Source organism: Aedes aegypti, chromosome 3, assembly GCF_002204515.2.
Source record: "Aedes aegypti strain LVP_AGWG chromosome 3, AaegL5.0 Primary Assembly, whole genome shotgun sequence".
Taxonomy (NCBI): Eukaryota; Metazoa; Arthropoda; class Insecta; order Diptera; family Culicidae; genus Aedes; species Aedes aegypti.
The window spans coordinates 340,221,013-340,238,336 of record NC_035109.1 but is presented as its reverse complement, the minus strand read 5'-3'; the positions used below and the strand labels follow the sequence as shown (position 1 = coordinate 340,238,336).

The following is a 17,324-nucleotide window of genomic DNA, read 5'->3' as shown; positions in this document are numbered from 1 at the left end:
AAGGCTCAGGACGAGAAATTCTAGCGAGATTAGGCTGATACAAATATTAATTTTCTTTTATGTCACCCCCCCCCTTCAAAAATCTGAAAATTTTGAGGGGGAGAAAAAAAAAAGATTCATCATGTTTTTGACATCAACAAGGTTTTTTCAATTTTATAAGTAAAAAACAAGTGAAATAATGATCCAGAGGACGTTTGAAAAAAGTTTAACAATTATCGTTAAAAATAAATATTCGAAAAAAAATACATTTTTTCTATTTTTATTTTTTTGTTCCTTATTTATTTTTATCCCCCCCCTCGTACCTTCCAAGTGGTCTCGGACATAAAAGAAATTTAATATTTGTATCAGCCTTATTGCCTCAAACAAAAATATGTTTGTTCTCAATCTTGAGTTTCCTGTCATCAATTTGGTAACATATCCTTTCATTGATTCTACTAGGAATGTCATTATTCTGGCTATCCAGAAGAGTCTACTTTTCCAGATGAATAATGTCCCACGAGTCTGATGTCTGAGTCTGAGACCCTTTCTAAACCTTGAGACAATGTCCGACAAAGCGAAGTAAAGCCATGCTGAAGGGTTGTTGGTTCTTCGATCCCCGGATCTTTCGGGTTTATTTTTTGTAATGTCAATTTTGGCAAAGAAAACTATCAGTTAAAAACTACGAAAGTTTTCACAGACTACTATGCTGAGAAGCAGGCTCTGTCCCAGTATAGACGTTATGCCATTAATAAAAGGAAGAAGAAGTAATAATCGTTGTTTCTCAAGAGATAAGTCCGCCTCTGGGTGCAAGTTTCTCTGATGAAGATATTTACCTATCTCGTTGTTCCGTATGGGAAATAGATGTATAGTTTCTGATATCATCCTTAACCTGTTCTATGTTTATCCCATTGGAATACAGGCGATTCGTAAACCGTTTGAATCAATGATTTTGTATAATTAGGTATACATATTTTTTTCTCAACATCACTAAACAAAATTCGATAAAAATATCAGTTTTTTGTTTCTAAAATATTCATAGAAACCCCGAAAAGCTGTTCTGTCCCAGGAGTGAAAATTTCCCATAGTCGACTATACTCAATGTTAGGACCTTCTCCAATTTTCATGCCTAAAATTTAGCAAGCGTAAGTTATCGCTTACGCAAATCGATAGTCGAAAAATCATGCATTATATGACTCCTCATTTTGCTCATTGTTTTTATTTCTGCAGTTTTCTCACACGATTGTTAATTTCAAACTCTTTTACCGTGAGTATTAGAAGAAAACATAGTAACTTTTACGACTGCGTTCAATTTTCGAACAATCCTTTTCCAATCTTTTAGAAATTGAAATTTCCATTGACTTTCTTGGCAAACAGAACTCTCAGTCAATAACTGTGGAAGTGTCCAAAAAGGAAAGAAATATTTGACGCAGAGGTGTCAAAGAACTCAATACAATAGGCAGAAAAAGCATAGTGAGAAAAGTTACGATTTTAATATGCCTAATAACCACAAGGACATGATTGTATGGTATGCCTAAATAGCAGAATCGTCTAAAAAAGATTTCAACAGGCTATTAGAAGACTCCAAAGAGCATCATAACTAACATACCTAACAATAAGCCTAACAAAAACACTAAAACCAAGCTGAATGTTACATGTTAAAGGTTTTATATGAATAACCCAGAATATATGCGCAAAGCTGCTACACTGCTAACGCGTTTACTGAATCAATCGTTGTTATGTGTCCGTTTCAATGTACAAGCTGGAAAACCAAAGAAGCAAAACTGCACCCCAATAAAAAGAAGCAACAATCGTATTTTTGATATGCGTGTTTGAATAAGTAAACTATGCGTATTAATCACCGCAGGCAATCTCATTTCACCTACCTAATTGGTCAGCCTTCCGCGGTCAAGTCGCATATAGCTCTACTACCTGGCACTAACCTGAATCATAAGGATGCGCCTTTGACGTTCCATCGTTCCATCACAGCTCAAGCTCAGTTTAACAGATGCTAGTCACATAGAAATTTAATTGATCGTTGTACAAGCTTATATATGCGTGGGAGTTTTCGATCGCACATCTTTATGATAAAAGTGTTATATATCTGTGTATCCATATAAATATTTAAGCAAAGATGTGAAGCCATATATATATATACAACCAAAGTCCTAGTAGCGAAAACAAATAAATGAGTGTTGATAAACTTATGTTCTGCAAACAAAACACTACTCTTAAGTCTGGAGAATAAATCAAAACTGGCAGTTTCTTGAAAACTTGGAGTTTCATTTTGTTGGATTATCGGATAGAAACTTCTGCAGTCGAGTGTAACAAAATAAGCAGTAGCCTTCTTTATTATTCGGGATTTGCACCCTTTCATCTTCGACTATTTACAAATCTGTGTCTTTGTTGGCGCTGTATTCGTCTGTTATTGGGGTAAAAGAAGATAAATCCATAATTGACTACGATAAAAACGAAATACAATCTTCCTAATATATGCAATTTCCTAAAAATAAACTATAATGGATTTACTTTCAATCAGTAGTGAAACCCTATACTGAGTAAAAAAATGTCACGGATTTCCGGTGATGCATGATACAAATATTGAGTTCTTTCAAGAGTGAACTTTATCCTTTGTGAACGATAAAGCCTGAAGAATTTTTCGTTTCCAATTAACGCCTAATTTAACTTGACTAAGCTCATAATTTTAAGTACTTTTCCACTTTTACTATTCAAATTGATCCTACACCACCCTTGTTCTTTTGCATTTAAAAACTACCGGAACTGAAACTCAAAAGTCCCATAGAGGTTCCACAAAATTACACTAATCATTTACAATACACAAGGGATTACGAAAGAGAACGAAATTAAAAATAAATACACTGGCAGGTAATGAAGAAGGAAAAACAAAACAGGACGCAACATAGGGGAACACAAAGCTCGCGCCTAGACAGAAAGTGATGACAACCCTGCTCCAAAATGCACTTTCTTTTCTTGCATTGAAATTCCGCTTTCAGCTCGTAATTCCCCATCCTGCTTGCTGCAACAGTTCCAAAAGAACATTTCCTCACAACCCTACTCTCCCCTTTCCATTCCTATAAAGTAGGTCCCGCAGTTTCTAAGTAACACTCGTTCTCTCCATCTCACGCACACAGTTCCCGGCTCTCTCTCTCTCTCTCGATCGGTCGCATTCGCGCATCATTGCACAGCAGCCACATGCTTTTTTTAAGGGAATGGACCCGGCTGGTGGTTCCTCAGACTTTCATGCCCGTGTCCAGGTTGAGTGTCTGCTTCATCAGTTCGTACGTGCTGAAGGACACGGCCACCATCGGGATCGCACGCAGGTAGTTGATCGACATGCCCCGGTACAGGCCCCTCATGATGCCGTTCTCCTTGTAGATGATGGCCAAGGTGCTGAACATTCCCATGCTGCAAGAATATAAGAGAATGAGGATCGTGAGATGCGTTAGTTGAGTGTGAACTGTAGGTACTGTTTTATTTAATAGCAATAAGCGTTAATAAATCTTCAAGCTGTTTAGTGGAACACTATAAACAAATGAAACCGAATTTTTCTATCCTTTGACAGATACACGTATTTCGACCTCAAATGTAAGGCCGTCTTCAGTATCGTGTACTAGACTGGATTCTAGTCTGATACACGATACTGAAGACGGCCTTACAGTTGATGTCGAAACACGCGTGTCTTTCAAATGATAGAAACTCTTTTGGAGTTAAGGTGAAACATCTCGGAGTTCGAAGATGGCAGTCACAATGGCCGACTTGTGACCCTACTCGCGTTTTCAAAGGCACACAACTGGAGAAATAGTTGGCAAACGTTCCTGATCTTCTTATTTTAAGCTTTCTGCTAGTGCACAAAGCCAAAATAAAAAGTACACTGTTGTTGGATGCTTCCTTCGCGAATTTCAGTGCAATCTTAGAAGTTAGATTTTAAACTGTTTCACAATAAATGGTATAGTACTAAATTCGGTTTTCATTTATTTAGCAATAACTGATAAATTTTAGTTTTCAAGTTTTTCTTTTCTAAATATTGTACATAGCATGCATAATAAATTCACAATTGTGAGACGATTAAGAGAGACTGAGCAGACTTGATTCCCCACAATGTGTGAAGTTAAGGATGCTACCCAACCGCTCAAGAACAACAAAGCAGCTGGAAAGGATGGTTTTGGAGCGGAACTTTTTGAAATGGGCCCGGACAGGTTGGCTACTTGTCTGCAACGATTGATCTGGGATACATAACAGCTACGGGAGGAGTGGAAGGAGGGAGTTATATACCTTATATACAAAAAGGGTGAAAAGTTAGATCATTATTCTTAACGCAGTGCTTTCCCAGATCATCTTTCTCCGTCTATCGCCGCTAGCAAGTAGCAAAGCGGCCTATGATACCATCGATACCATTATGGACGAGAATGGTTATCCCGGGAAACTGACTAGACTGATCACGGCAACTATGGATAGTGTACAGTGTTTTGTGTAGATATCGGGTGCGTTATCGGACTCGTTTAAAAAACGCAAAGGATTTCGACAAGGTGATGGTCTTTCCTGCCTTCTGTTCAATAGAAGGTGTTATGAAACGGGCGGGCTTTATCATGCTGGGTACGATCTTCAATAAATCCAGCCAGTTCATCTATTTCGCTGACGACGTAGACATTGTCGGAAGAACTTTCCAAGTGATTGCTGAACAGTCTACCAGGCTTAAACGTGATGATCGGTGGAGATGAGTTCGAGGAGGTGGACGAATTTGTCTACCTTGTCTACGTCGGAAAACAACTGCAGCAGAGAACTTCGAAGACGTATCATTGCTGGAAGTCGTGCTTACTACGGACCCCACAAGACCTTGCGGTCTGGTAAACTTTACCTCCGTACTAAGTGTACCATGTACAAGACGCTGATACGACCGGTAATCCTCTACGGGCATGAAACGTGGACAATGCTCGAAGACTGCTTGGAGTTTTTGAACAATGTGTGCTCAGAACGATCTTTGGCGGAGTATGCGAGAACGGCGGAGGAGAAGAAAGATCCACGAGCTTGCGCAACTTCACGGTGAACCCTGTATCCAGAAAGTCGCCAAAGCTGGAATAATACGATGAGCGGGGCACGTTGTAAGAATGCCGGACAACAATCCCGCAAAAATTGTGTTCATTTCGAATCCGGCCGGTACAAGACGAAGTCCAGTAAACACACGATCGTTAATGATAGCGTATAAGAGTACAAAAGTGGAAGCGATATACGTACATTTTGCATGCAGCCTTATGGCACATGTACGTATATCGCCTCCAGTTTTTTACTCTTATGCACTAGCGTATAGGATTTTGTGTTTACTGGGAGAGAAGCGCAACGAGCTAGGGGGTTTGACCAAGAGCAGGACCTGCAAAGTGTGGGCGATCGAGGAACTGGAGGCAAGCAGCCATGGACCAAGTTGGCGTAACATTGTGGCGCAGATTTTGTCTTAAAGGACGTTGCGCCAACAAAAGTAAAGTAAGCAGATAGACCTTTTCCTGTGCTTGAATGTTTGGTTACAAAAATATTGCATACATATGGCAATTAAATTTTGAACTTTGAACATGTTTTGCATTTCAAAATCCTACTTTATAAAAGAGAAGCAAGGTGAAAATAGTCCTCAAATTATTTATTTGGAAAGATTTTCTGGACCAGATAGAATATTACAAAAAAACATCTGCATCTTTCTCGAATTTTCTATAAAACGGTCCACTGTGAATGGTTAAAGGACAGATTTGCATAAATGTGATCCACCACGTCAGACAAAACTTGAATTTCAATATATATTTTTGAATATATATTGAGGATTTTGCCCTCTAACAGACTCACACCTAAATAATTTTGTCACACCAAAATATTCTCCCACCATGTTTGCCATATATTGGATGGTGTCGTAGCTAACAAAACCAACAAGTAACGCACATGTAACGCATTATGTTGGATTGTACTTTGAATGCAAGGTGCGTGCTTCTATGAAAGTGCGATATAAACTGACGTGTGAGTATTTATTTTTCCACGTTGAAAATGTGCACGAGAATCTATTCCTTAACTAAACGAACAATATAACTCATGAATTATAAAGTTAGTACGGTTCACTCATTATCATCTTAAGATCATATTTTGTTAGTATTATAATGCGTAAAAATTAAGAATGAGCTTCAAGAAACTTGTGTTTATTAACAAATTTGAAAAAGTTGCAAATTTTTTGTCCAATACTTTATGCTTTATATTCATTGCAAAAAATCTACCAGCCCCGGTATTTTACCGGTACTGAGAGTTACAGAGCCGTAGAACCGGTACTCGTAAAAAGAGGTCGGTACTAAGAATTCTACTTCTCTACACAGTTAATAAAAATGAAGATTACACGTCATGTAAACATTTATGCGATGTAAACATGACGTCATATAAATTTAAGTCTGGAATCACGTAAATACGTGTTATATGTCACGTAATCACACAGGATCCTGCTGAATTACATGGCATATAATTGAAGTTTACATGACATATCATGTAAATATACATGATAAACCACGCTCCAATTATTTGCATTATATGTCTCAGAAAATTACACGTTTCGTTCGAACTGTGTAGATATCAGTACAATATCCAGCGAAATTTTAAAGTCAAACCTAAATCGCTTCTGGAAGTTCGTCAATGAGCAACGAAAAGTATCGGGACTACCATCTGCTATGAGGTTCAACAACATTGAAGGCATGAGACTGCGAAATCTGCGACATGTTTTCGAAAAAGTTTGCTAATGTGTTCTCTTAGCGAAGATTTGACTGCGGACCAAATTGAGCTCGCAGTTAGCAACGTTCCCGGTCATCTCATGCGATGGAAAGTTATGATATCAATGAAACTATGATTATCAGGGCCTTATCTCAAAGGAAATCATCTTTCAACCCCGGACCGGATGGAATTCCATCAATTCTTCTAAAGAAGCACATTGATGTTCTAGTTACTCTGCTTCTTTTCATCTTTCAAGCATTGATTAGTAGCGGTGTTTTCCAATCTTGCTGGAAGATCACTCACATGTACCCAGTGTACAAAAAGGGCGATAAACGTGACGTCAACATCCCTGAGTGCCGTTTCGAAACATTTAGAATTGCTTATTATGAAGTCCCTGAAGCATCTGAGCGAGGATGAACATGGCTTTTGGATAGTACGGTTCGCCATAATCAGGCAGATGTGATATACACTGCAGCTTTTGACATGGTGAACCACGACATCGCAATCGCGAAACTAGACAGGTTTGGAATCAATGGTAGGTTTTTGAAATAGTTTCGATCTTATCTGACAGATCGAGAATTGAAGATCGTTATTGGAGATTATCAGGCATCTCGTTCATGTCTACATCAGGATTCACTCAAGGAAATCACCTGGCACCTTTATTTTTTCTGCTTTGCTTCAATCATGTACACCATCAGATAGGGGACCTTTATCTTGTCTTATGCAGACGACCTTAAGATTTTTTTTGGAACCCACTCAATCGAGGATTGCGACCATCTCCAACAACAACTTTCTAATTTTGCAGATTGATGTACTGTCAATCGCATGATTGTTAATCCCATGAAGTGCTCTGTGATCACTTTTCCAGAAAGAGAAATCCAATCCATTTCAGTTATCAGTTCATGGGTGCTGAAATCGATCATACGTGTTCAAACCATTTCGTGACATACAAACACCATTCCATTTTTATTTATATAGATAGATAAACAAATATGGAGAATCCACATATGAACTAAATTTAATTCGATAGCGAAGAACGAAAGTACAACTTTTCAAATTAACAGAGATCATTTGGCGTCAACAAAAAATTTTCAACCTATACTTTACTATGAAAAGAATGATAAAAGCGTAAAATCGCTTGAGCCATTATTGGCACACGTGTTCCAGTAGTAGCGATAGTGCTCCAGTAGTAGACGTTCGGAAATGATATAAGGAATTTTGAACAAAATAGTTAATTTTTACATAGGTTCAACATTTTTCTCGAGGAACAGCAACTTAGGGGGAGATCCCCCAGTACCGGACACTTAAGCCACTAAATTCATAATTCGAAAAATATTGATTTAATGGGCTCGTGTTACCCATTTATGATAAATATCATCATTTTTATAGTGTACAAAAATAAATTTGAAAATAGAAATATGAATGTTGACATTGCATTTTGATGATGTATATTAGTACCAATTTAACCGAGCTTGAAAGGTGGCACCCAATACCGGACAAGATCTTGAAATGCCTCGAATTCTTTAAATTTGGACATCATTGAATGTGTTTACTATAGGAACAGTATATAATTGACAATTCAATGCATTTGCAACATTTACAAGAACATTTTGAGTTTTTCTTAGTTTGCAAGATGTCCATCAAAAACCTCTTTCATATATGATGAAAAATAGCACATTTTACGTTGTTGTTCTGAATGTTCATTCTTCTTAATTTTATTGCATGTTTGATACCATGATCGACGCAAACCATGAAAATTGAAAGTATTTTGAGACACTGATGGAATAATTACAAAGTTATCATATAACAAATCAAGCTGTCCGAAACTGAGGGACAGGAGGTGCTTAACCAAAATTGTAATTTGTACATATTTACTTCAATTATGGTACAAAATACATTCATGCTATCAAATAAGGGTTATGTTTGATCATGTTTGCGGGATCCAAAGTATTTTTTCATATTCAAAATAATTACTAAATAGGCTCAAAATTAAGAAGATACGTCAATTTTTTAAAGATTTTCAAAATTTTCTACTTTTTTAAAAAGGCATGCATATTTCAAGGATGTGTTATTCTACGCAAACATTAGTCTACATAAGAGCTTTCTTTTCTACTAATACACCATCTTGATTGGACCATGATTTCTCAATGTTTCGACTTTGTCCGGTATTGGGTGCTGTCCGGCACTGGGGGATCTCCCCCTATATCTTTCGAATGAAGCATAAAGATCCTCTGGGATTTTTTTTTTTTCATTTTTATACATTTATTTGAAAACTGCTTCCATCCGTTGATACAGTACTGGAATACGACAGCAACTACTGGTGCAAAGGAGCTAATTTTTTGCGTTAATTTAATTATATATATATATATGGCTTTTTAATAAAATAAAAAGCTGAGATGTGGCAAATCAACTAAACTAGAGACGATCTATCCACCAAAAATAGGGCATTTTGTTTTATCGAAAAATGTACATTTTATTCCATAGTCCAATCTACTGGAACATTACAACCATTGGTACCGGCACCCTATGAGTAAGAAATATTTGATGCTCATAAGTGTCTACTATTCCGTACTAATCAAATATGCCAATCATTGCTCTTGGCTTAACCAGCAACTTTACTGAAAACACCAGTCAGCTATTTGATGTGCATCCTGAGATATATTAGTTTTCAATTTGGCAAAATATGATATCAACTAAACAAGCAATTTGTGGCCTTTGAACAAATGCACAAGTATGCCAAAGACATTAATCTTCTAACATAACTAAAACTTAAGATAGATAAATTTTAAATATTTGATACCCATCAGCGTCTTCTAGTGCCACTTTGTTGAGTTAAGCTGACATGCAGCGTGTAGGCATTAATTCAATGAGAAATTTTACTGAAGTAATTATTCGTCTAAATCCTCAGTATCTTGAAATATAGAACGTCATAACTAATATAATAAAGCGGCCTTCTTCCTGTTGCAAATCATCACCGAAGCAAGTATAATTTAATATAGAACTGTTTCTGAGACATCTCAGTCTTCCAAAGTTGGAAAAATTCGCAATTTCTATACCTTTTTTCACAATAACTCCTCCCCGCGATGAATCATTTCAATTTTCTTATACTTATATTTAGTAAAACTTAATTAAACTCAATACCGTAATCCGGGGTATCATTGATCAGCGGGGTAACATTGATCGGAATGACTCACCTCATCAAAAGTTCGTATTATCATTTATTGATGAAACATTTCCAACTCATGAATGGTGCTTCCCTTTCTTATATTCATGAGCTAATAAATGTTAATATTTTTGTGAAAATTGCGGTTACCTTATGCGTAAATTTGTCAACTTTTCGAAATAATGATTTTGATTGGTTAGGATGACACTACTGAAGATTCATGTCTCACATAAGTTCTGCAAACGATATAAGCAAGGAAAATGTGATTCTTACTAAAAATGACATCACCGAAAACGATTCCGTTGTCAAAACTTTCATAAGTATGCTCAATTAAGCAACATTACCGAATTACTGTTAAGAATGTAAAATTCCCTTTGGAAATTGCCTACCTTTAGGCGTATTCCGAGGTTCGAGGTGTTTTTAATTTCAAAATAACTCAAAAAGTAAATGACTTGCAAGCGTTTGGCCTTCATATTCGGCTTCAGGGGCCATGATTTAAGTAAGTAACGACATTTTCAGTATTACCGGGCGTTGTTTATATAGGTGATCAATGTTACCCCATATCAACTAAATCAAAAAATCGCCTAAAACATTTTTTTTAACATGCTTAAATCTTTCAATAAACAAAATACAGTATATAGTTTCGAGCTATGGGTGGCAGTACTTGTTTTAAAAATATAAAACCTGCAACATTTGCATTTTCAAACGAAATATTGAAAAAAACATTCAGAAAAATGATCAATGTTACCCCGGATTACGGTACTTATATTTAGTAAAACTCAATTTATTCCAAGACTGCAAAAAAAAAATAGAAAATTCGTTTAAATTTCGCGAAGATATCACGAACGTATGTACGTTCGTATGTATGAACGTATATACTACGAAGATATCAGAGAACGTATGTACTATTTTCATAAAAATTACTCTTAAAAACTGTTTTTGATTTTCTGGGGTCAATATGGCACAGATAGAGGGGTTGAACCTTTCTTTCTTAAGCCATATCATAGACATATCATGTGACCTTGGTACATTTCGGCACATTGTTCATCTGCTGAGTTACAGCTGAGGGAATTAGAACAAGTCCAAAGGCATTAATCTGCAGGAATAACGAACGTACGTTAAAAAATGCAAAGTCGCTTAATGCTTCTTTCGTGAGACTTCAAAGTGTTGGTACATTCTGGAATTAGGGTTCCAAGCTGTTTCACCTTAAAAACGCTTCATTTTATGGTAATACAACTGTTGAAATGCTTCATCGGCCTTGGCGGTTTTTCCCTCTGGGTTTAGCCACAACTTCGTTAATTTCTTCAATCTTTGTTTTGTGTCATGTCATCTCTAATTTGTGGTTGAACAGATTTGCAGAATATAGCCGATGAAAAAGATTGGGAAATCCCCACGAAGCGCGCTCGCTAATCGTTGATGTAGGGAAATTACCAACCAACTAATTATGCGGCGTTTGTTGGTTTCGTATTGCTTACCCGCCTCGAATCAGGGATCCAATAAAACGACTCATTAATTATATAATGATGCGATAGCGTGAAGGGTTTCTGCTCTTCGAGTGGAGTCGCGAATAGTGGTTACTCGCTTGCAAATGATGAGTTGACCATGTCCACTAAATCCTCTTCTAGTTGACCATCAACCAACGTCAGAAGCTGCAAGCGTTTGCCAGAATCACACCTTTATTAAAACAGTTGTGCTCATAAATGCATGCACTTGTTCGAGATGTCACTCGAACGAAGTTGCACAAACTCACCAATGATTGGGAAAGGCCGCATAAACATCACTTGTGCAAAGCTACAATAATGAACTTGCACTAGTAGATGGTCGAACTGACATCATCCATCATCGGCATTTGGTCGCACCTTCTTTCGGTCGCTCGATGGACGATGGATGGATGGTCATCAATGTGGAGGGTAGATGCTTCACCAATCGCAGGGCTGGTAGCGACTTAATGTCTTAAGAATAGAAACTTTAGATACCTCATTCTGTATGTCTTTTTACATGATTTTCTTCAAGAATTACATCCGGAATTGATTTAGGTGTTTGTTCAAAGTATCCTTCACATATTATTTCTAAGCTTTTTTAGGAGTACAGGAGATATTCCAATGGACTTCTTAAGGAATTGCTGCAAGATTTTTTATCAAGATACCTTCAAGAATTAAATCTTTCGAGAACCCTAGAAATTACTTCAAAGATTCCAAATTTACAAAAAATTTTCAATTAGGTCCGAAGTCTTCCAGAAATTTAACCAATGATTCTACCATAGGTTTCTCTAGGATTATCTCCAAAATTTTTGTTTCGTTTTTCAAAAATTTAAAAAGTAATTTCTTTTAGGCAATTTTTAGAATTTCCTCCAAATATGTCGTTCAGAATTTTTAAGATTTCAAACAGGAATGCCTTTTTAAGGATACCCTCAGAAAATACTACAGAAATTCCTCCTAAGATTCCTTCAGGAATTCCTCCAGAAACTCTTTTCACCAATCCATTAAAATAGTGACCAAATCTCTAAACAAAACCCAGTTACCAGCCCTGCCTTCGATATGTGATTTACCCTTTTGGCGGAATTTCACAGCTTCATATGCCTACGCACATTGCGAGCAATCTGTCACAGACGAGACATTGGCGGGATGCTTAATGCTTGCGAAAGCCATTAAGCTTATGATAATTTCCGAAATCTACGGTCGGCCATCCCCCCAGGGGGATTTGCGTGTGTCTGCGTGGGATGTGCCTTTGGTTCATCACAGACGCACTCAATTTGGCACACTTCCTGGAATTGATGTCGGCAACGCTTGAGCGAAGCTGGTCGGCTTTCGTCAATGACATAGACAGTCAGTGATGGCGATGGCAATAAGTGTTGATTGATAAACATCGATGGGCATTATGTTGTGGGAGAATGGATTTTCGAGTCGCTCATCGAATCAATCAACTGGAAATCGTAGATAGGTGATTGTAAGGTATCAGCTTTAATCAGTCGACCCAACTCAAGAAAGATAAAGTTAAGGGACAAACAAAGGTATCGACCGTGATAATTATATTTTGAATTTGTTTATCGGCATAAAGTAAGAGGGAGCATGGAGGAGAAAGCAATGAATACTAGATGGATAGGAATAGTAAGGGCACGGCGAGAGAAATTGGATTAGATGTTGAAGAGGGCATACCTGGGAGGGAGGCACAGATACCACACACGAAATATGACACAACACTTTTCCAAATTGCAAGATAATTCCTGCTCACCAACGACAATCAAGGCAGGCTTGCGAAGAATCGCTAGTTTTATTTTGTTGTGTATATTGGAAAAGGGCCATTGTTTTATGTGCATCCAATTTTAATTTTGATTGGAAAAGCGTAAAAAGATGCGTGTTTCAATACTTAATATTCGATCAAATTGAAAGGTGCTATCGTGACATTGCTTTTGGGAGTCAACTTTGTTGAAATGCAAAAATATGTTTTGATCAATTACGCGCTTTTATTATGTTTGTCCATTGTTTTAGATCTGCGCTCACAGCAAGGGTGGAACTGGCGGCTCTTTATTGCTACCCCAATGTGTCGCTGGTTCTAAAATGTAAACAACCATACAAAATAACGACCAAACAATGGTGAAGGCGTAACCAATTTTATCGCAAACATCTATTTTGGGAATAAAGCAGAATTTTCTGACTAATTTACCAACAGCGCATTGCCGTAGCACGTAGCAAATAACTGCTTGAAAACAATTTCTTTCAAGCGCATTGATTACACAGCGCAACAAAAATGACATTTTTACATGTCTCATGGATCAAATTAAGTGTCTCTAGTAGTAAATTTTTCGTGATCTAATCCATCAACCATGCAAAATAGGCCTTTAACTTTGAATTCAGATATAATTAGGCCAAAATCGCACGATTAAATTTCGATTAAATCGATTTTTTCAACATACTCAACAGTCTCCATACAAAACTCTTCGTTTCTTTTACATGGCAAAATACAATACCGTAAACCATCAAAAAATAACTTTTGAGAATCAAAAATATTATGAACTTTGTTGATAAGTAATATTATACACATGAAGTATGAGTTCTGAGGCAAATTAAGCAAATAAATTACCTTACAAGCTGGCAAACTTGCATGCAAGTTGACTAAAATAGTCAAATTTAGCATTTTCAACATCCAATATCTCAAAATCTAGACGTGCTATGATGTTTCAGAAAATGGCAATGGATTCAGCAACCCTTCATTAAGTAAATAGCGGTATTTTGGTGCTTGAGACAAAACCGTGTTCCGCAGTGTTACCTGTAATTTTTCGAAGACTGATTTTTACTTTTCCGCGTTAAGCCTTAAAACTGGTGCTGGACTTAGTTTGGCGGCTTTTCAATTTTACTCCCAGTTGACAGCCGCCCTCCACCCTTGGCTCACAGTGACAGTTCGTGACAGCAGAATCTCGGCTCACCTTGACGTATATAAATTTCGTATTGGTTTCTCCCTCCCAGGGGCACACCATATGAAACAGTATTACTTGAAACGTCCTTCCTTGTGGCTAACGTCCCCTATGGGAACGGCTTGGGTGTGTTTTTAGAATGACACTACCAAGACAGCCTGTAAAGAAATATAATGGAAGCCTCTTGACGAATGAATATGTCGTGATCGAAAGGTGGACGTAGCACTACGACGAACATCTGAATGGTGCAGAGAATACAGGCAGTAAGAGTTGAAACAACGGAGAGAATATATACAATAGTGCAGTGGACGATTTCGCTGCCATTTTGAGGGAAGTTGAGTATACCATTTAACATTTCAAGAAGAGTAATGTAGCTGATAAGGATAGCTCGAAAGCTGAGATTATCAAGATCTAGACTTTGGAAATCAGGATATTTGTCTACTGTCGGTCGTTGGCTAGAACCTGGTAGGGTCAATAGGGGCAGTATGGTCCACCTAAGCAAAAGTTCTTGAAAAGCGTAGAAACATAATACAGTTTGACCAATCCTTAAGCTTAATTTGTAGTTTGAAGTATCTTCTTTCATACCACAGTTGTATTTTGGTAAAAAGATTACTTAGAATTATGTTGAGAACATTTTTGAAAACCACTATTTTGTGTGTGACTCTACACTATACGGGGCGAAATGGTCCTCCATACGGGGCAATATGAGCCACCATACTAAATATTATTATTTTAATTGGGAAACCGTTTGCAAGGCTTAATTTAGAAGAACACAATATGTATACAAAAACTGGGTTGAAGTCTGATTTGAATAATGAAAAAGTATGTTATGATGACAGTACTATTAATCATGATTCTAAAAGCTTCTGTTTTCAAACATTGTCGTTCAAATAAGTTTAACCAGTTAAAATTCTAGTTTTAATTGAAATTACGTGCGACAACAATATTGCTATGAAACTGCAAAAATGACATGCCATTTTTGATTACCTATCACCAGTCACTAGACTGCCCATACTCGCATAACAGTCCCATATTATATGGAATTTCCTATATAAATGGGTCTGCTATGCGAGTATGAGCAGTAAATGTTTCATATAAATTATGTTTTATTGAAAATTTATTTTAAAATCTATACAATTTCGTGCACATAATGCTTATAAATAGTGAAAGAATGAAATGCAGTGAAAAAGAATTGAAAACAATAAACAAAACTATATGCAAAGCTTATTTTTACATCCAAAATCTTATAAGATTTACGTAGTACCATCTACATTTCAGATTTTTATCGGTGTATGAAGTACAAAATCAGATTTTCGCGTGGTTTTCCCGGTGTAGCTAATTGAAGCATACTTAAAGGGTCCTAAGGTTATCGAGATCAAAATCTGTTTTTTAAGTTCAAATGAAAGGTGGCTCATTTTACCCCCTATGACCATACTGCCCCGCCTTCCCCTAGATAGAATAGTTACCAGCAAAATCAACAGCATGATCTACGAGAAAGGTGACAAGTTAGATTTTGAGAGCTACGATGTACGGTTTCTGATCATTTTTTGTCATTTTTGTCACCGGTAGAGTTCCTGGGATGGTATCAACCTGGCTGATGTTTAGTGTACAGTCGATATTAATGGGATTCGTAGATATATCGGGCTAAAGAACAAAAATGCTATGGGAAAATGTTAGAGGGAATCATCGTAGCAATAATAACAGTGTGTTCCTAGTATGGTTTAATGAGTCAATATCGACACATGGAACATTAGAGTGATGCAAATTTTGAAATTTTTGCTCCCCTATGCTTAAACGATTTTAATTATGGTAAATAGCATCCTCCCAAAGTTTGAAGTGATTCGGAAAAAAATTGGCTGTGCACACGGCATTTGAAGTTTATATGGAGATTACTATGGAAAACTCCAATGTTTTGTGTTCAGCCCTTTATCTCTTCGTCGTAATATTTTATGGAAAACTGAACAAATTCTTCTAACGTGAAATCCTCCCAGCTACAACTTTACCGAAGACCACTTTTTGATTGGACCTCAGGATAAATTGTTATTCATCATCATAAAGTTGGTTTGCATGTAGCATGCTTCACCACCTGTTCGGCAGGCAACAGTGGATCTCCTGGCGGGAAGAATAGATCAAAGTAATCCAGGCTACCATGTTCTACAGCAAAAAAGCAGTGTTGCTCTGAAAGTAATTGAGTGATCATCTCAGCATGATTTAGACTGTGTTATCAAAAATAACAAATTATCCTTACGTCCCATCGAAATGTGGTCTTCGGCAAAGTTGTAGCTGGGAAGTTTTCACGTGAGATGAGTGTGTTCACTTTTCCATAGATTAGTATGACGAGCAGTTAGAGGACTGAGTACAAAAGGTTTGCCTTTTCCATACTAATTTTCATATACAACTTCAAATAGCGTGTGCACAACCAATTTTCTTCCAAATCACTTCAAATTTTGGGCGGATCATTTTCATCATAATTGACATCATTTAAGCACAGGGGAGCAAAAACTTCAAAATTTGCATCAGTCTAATGGAACATTGTCTCATGGAGGCATTACTGTACGTACATTCACTGGGGACACCGTGAAGGTTGGGTTTTGAAATAGGAACTGTCTTTCGACTACAAGACAATTTTCTTCTTCTTCTTGGCATTACTTTCTCACTCGGACAGAGCCTGCTTCTTCTTCATTTGGAAGCAGTGCTGGAAAAGTTCGCATCACGAAGCAGCTCACGAGTGTATACCAACGCATAACAAACATCACAGACTCGGGATCTGGCTAGGTGTGAGTAAGCCCGCACCCGTCTGCTCGGGAGAACATGTCAAAAGAAGTAGCAACAAGCTCGCGAGCGTTTACTCGCGAGTAACCGAGCAAGGTGTGATTTATTATGGTTTTGACAGACAAATTAATTGTATAACCATCATATTGACAGTAAACTACTCGTTTGTAGTCAAAAGCCCTTGAAAACCATAAATCTCGGAGGGTAAGCAGCTTTTTTCCCAAAAGCACAATATGACTCTGAGCAGCTCCGAAC

The 17,324-nt window shown here is 37.2% G+C and overlaps 1 protein-coding gene across 9 annotated transcripts in view; it reads right to left on the bottom strand.

Moving 5' to 3' along the window:
• Window positions 1–2,294: 2,294 nt before the first annotated feature.
• LOC5577752 (graves disease carrier protein homolog) overlaps window positions 2,295–17,324 on the bottom strand; it is a 53,612-nt gene continuing 38,582 nt past the window's right edge. For 8 of the 9 annotated variants that reach the window (XM_021855209.1, XM_021855208.1, XM_021855211.1 and 5 more), the window contains one exon: window positions 2,295–3,404. In XM_021855209.1, coding sequence (XP_021710901.1) covers window positions 3,228–3,404 — 177 coding nt within the window. In that variant the 3' untranslated portion in view covers window positions 2,295–3,227. The remainder of the gene's footprint in view (window positions 3,405–17,324) is intronic. The other variant, XM_021855216.1, reaches the window with a different exon arrangement.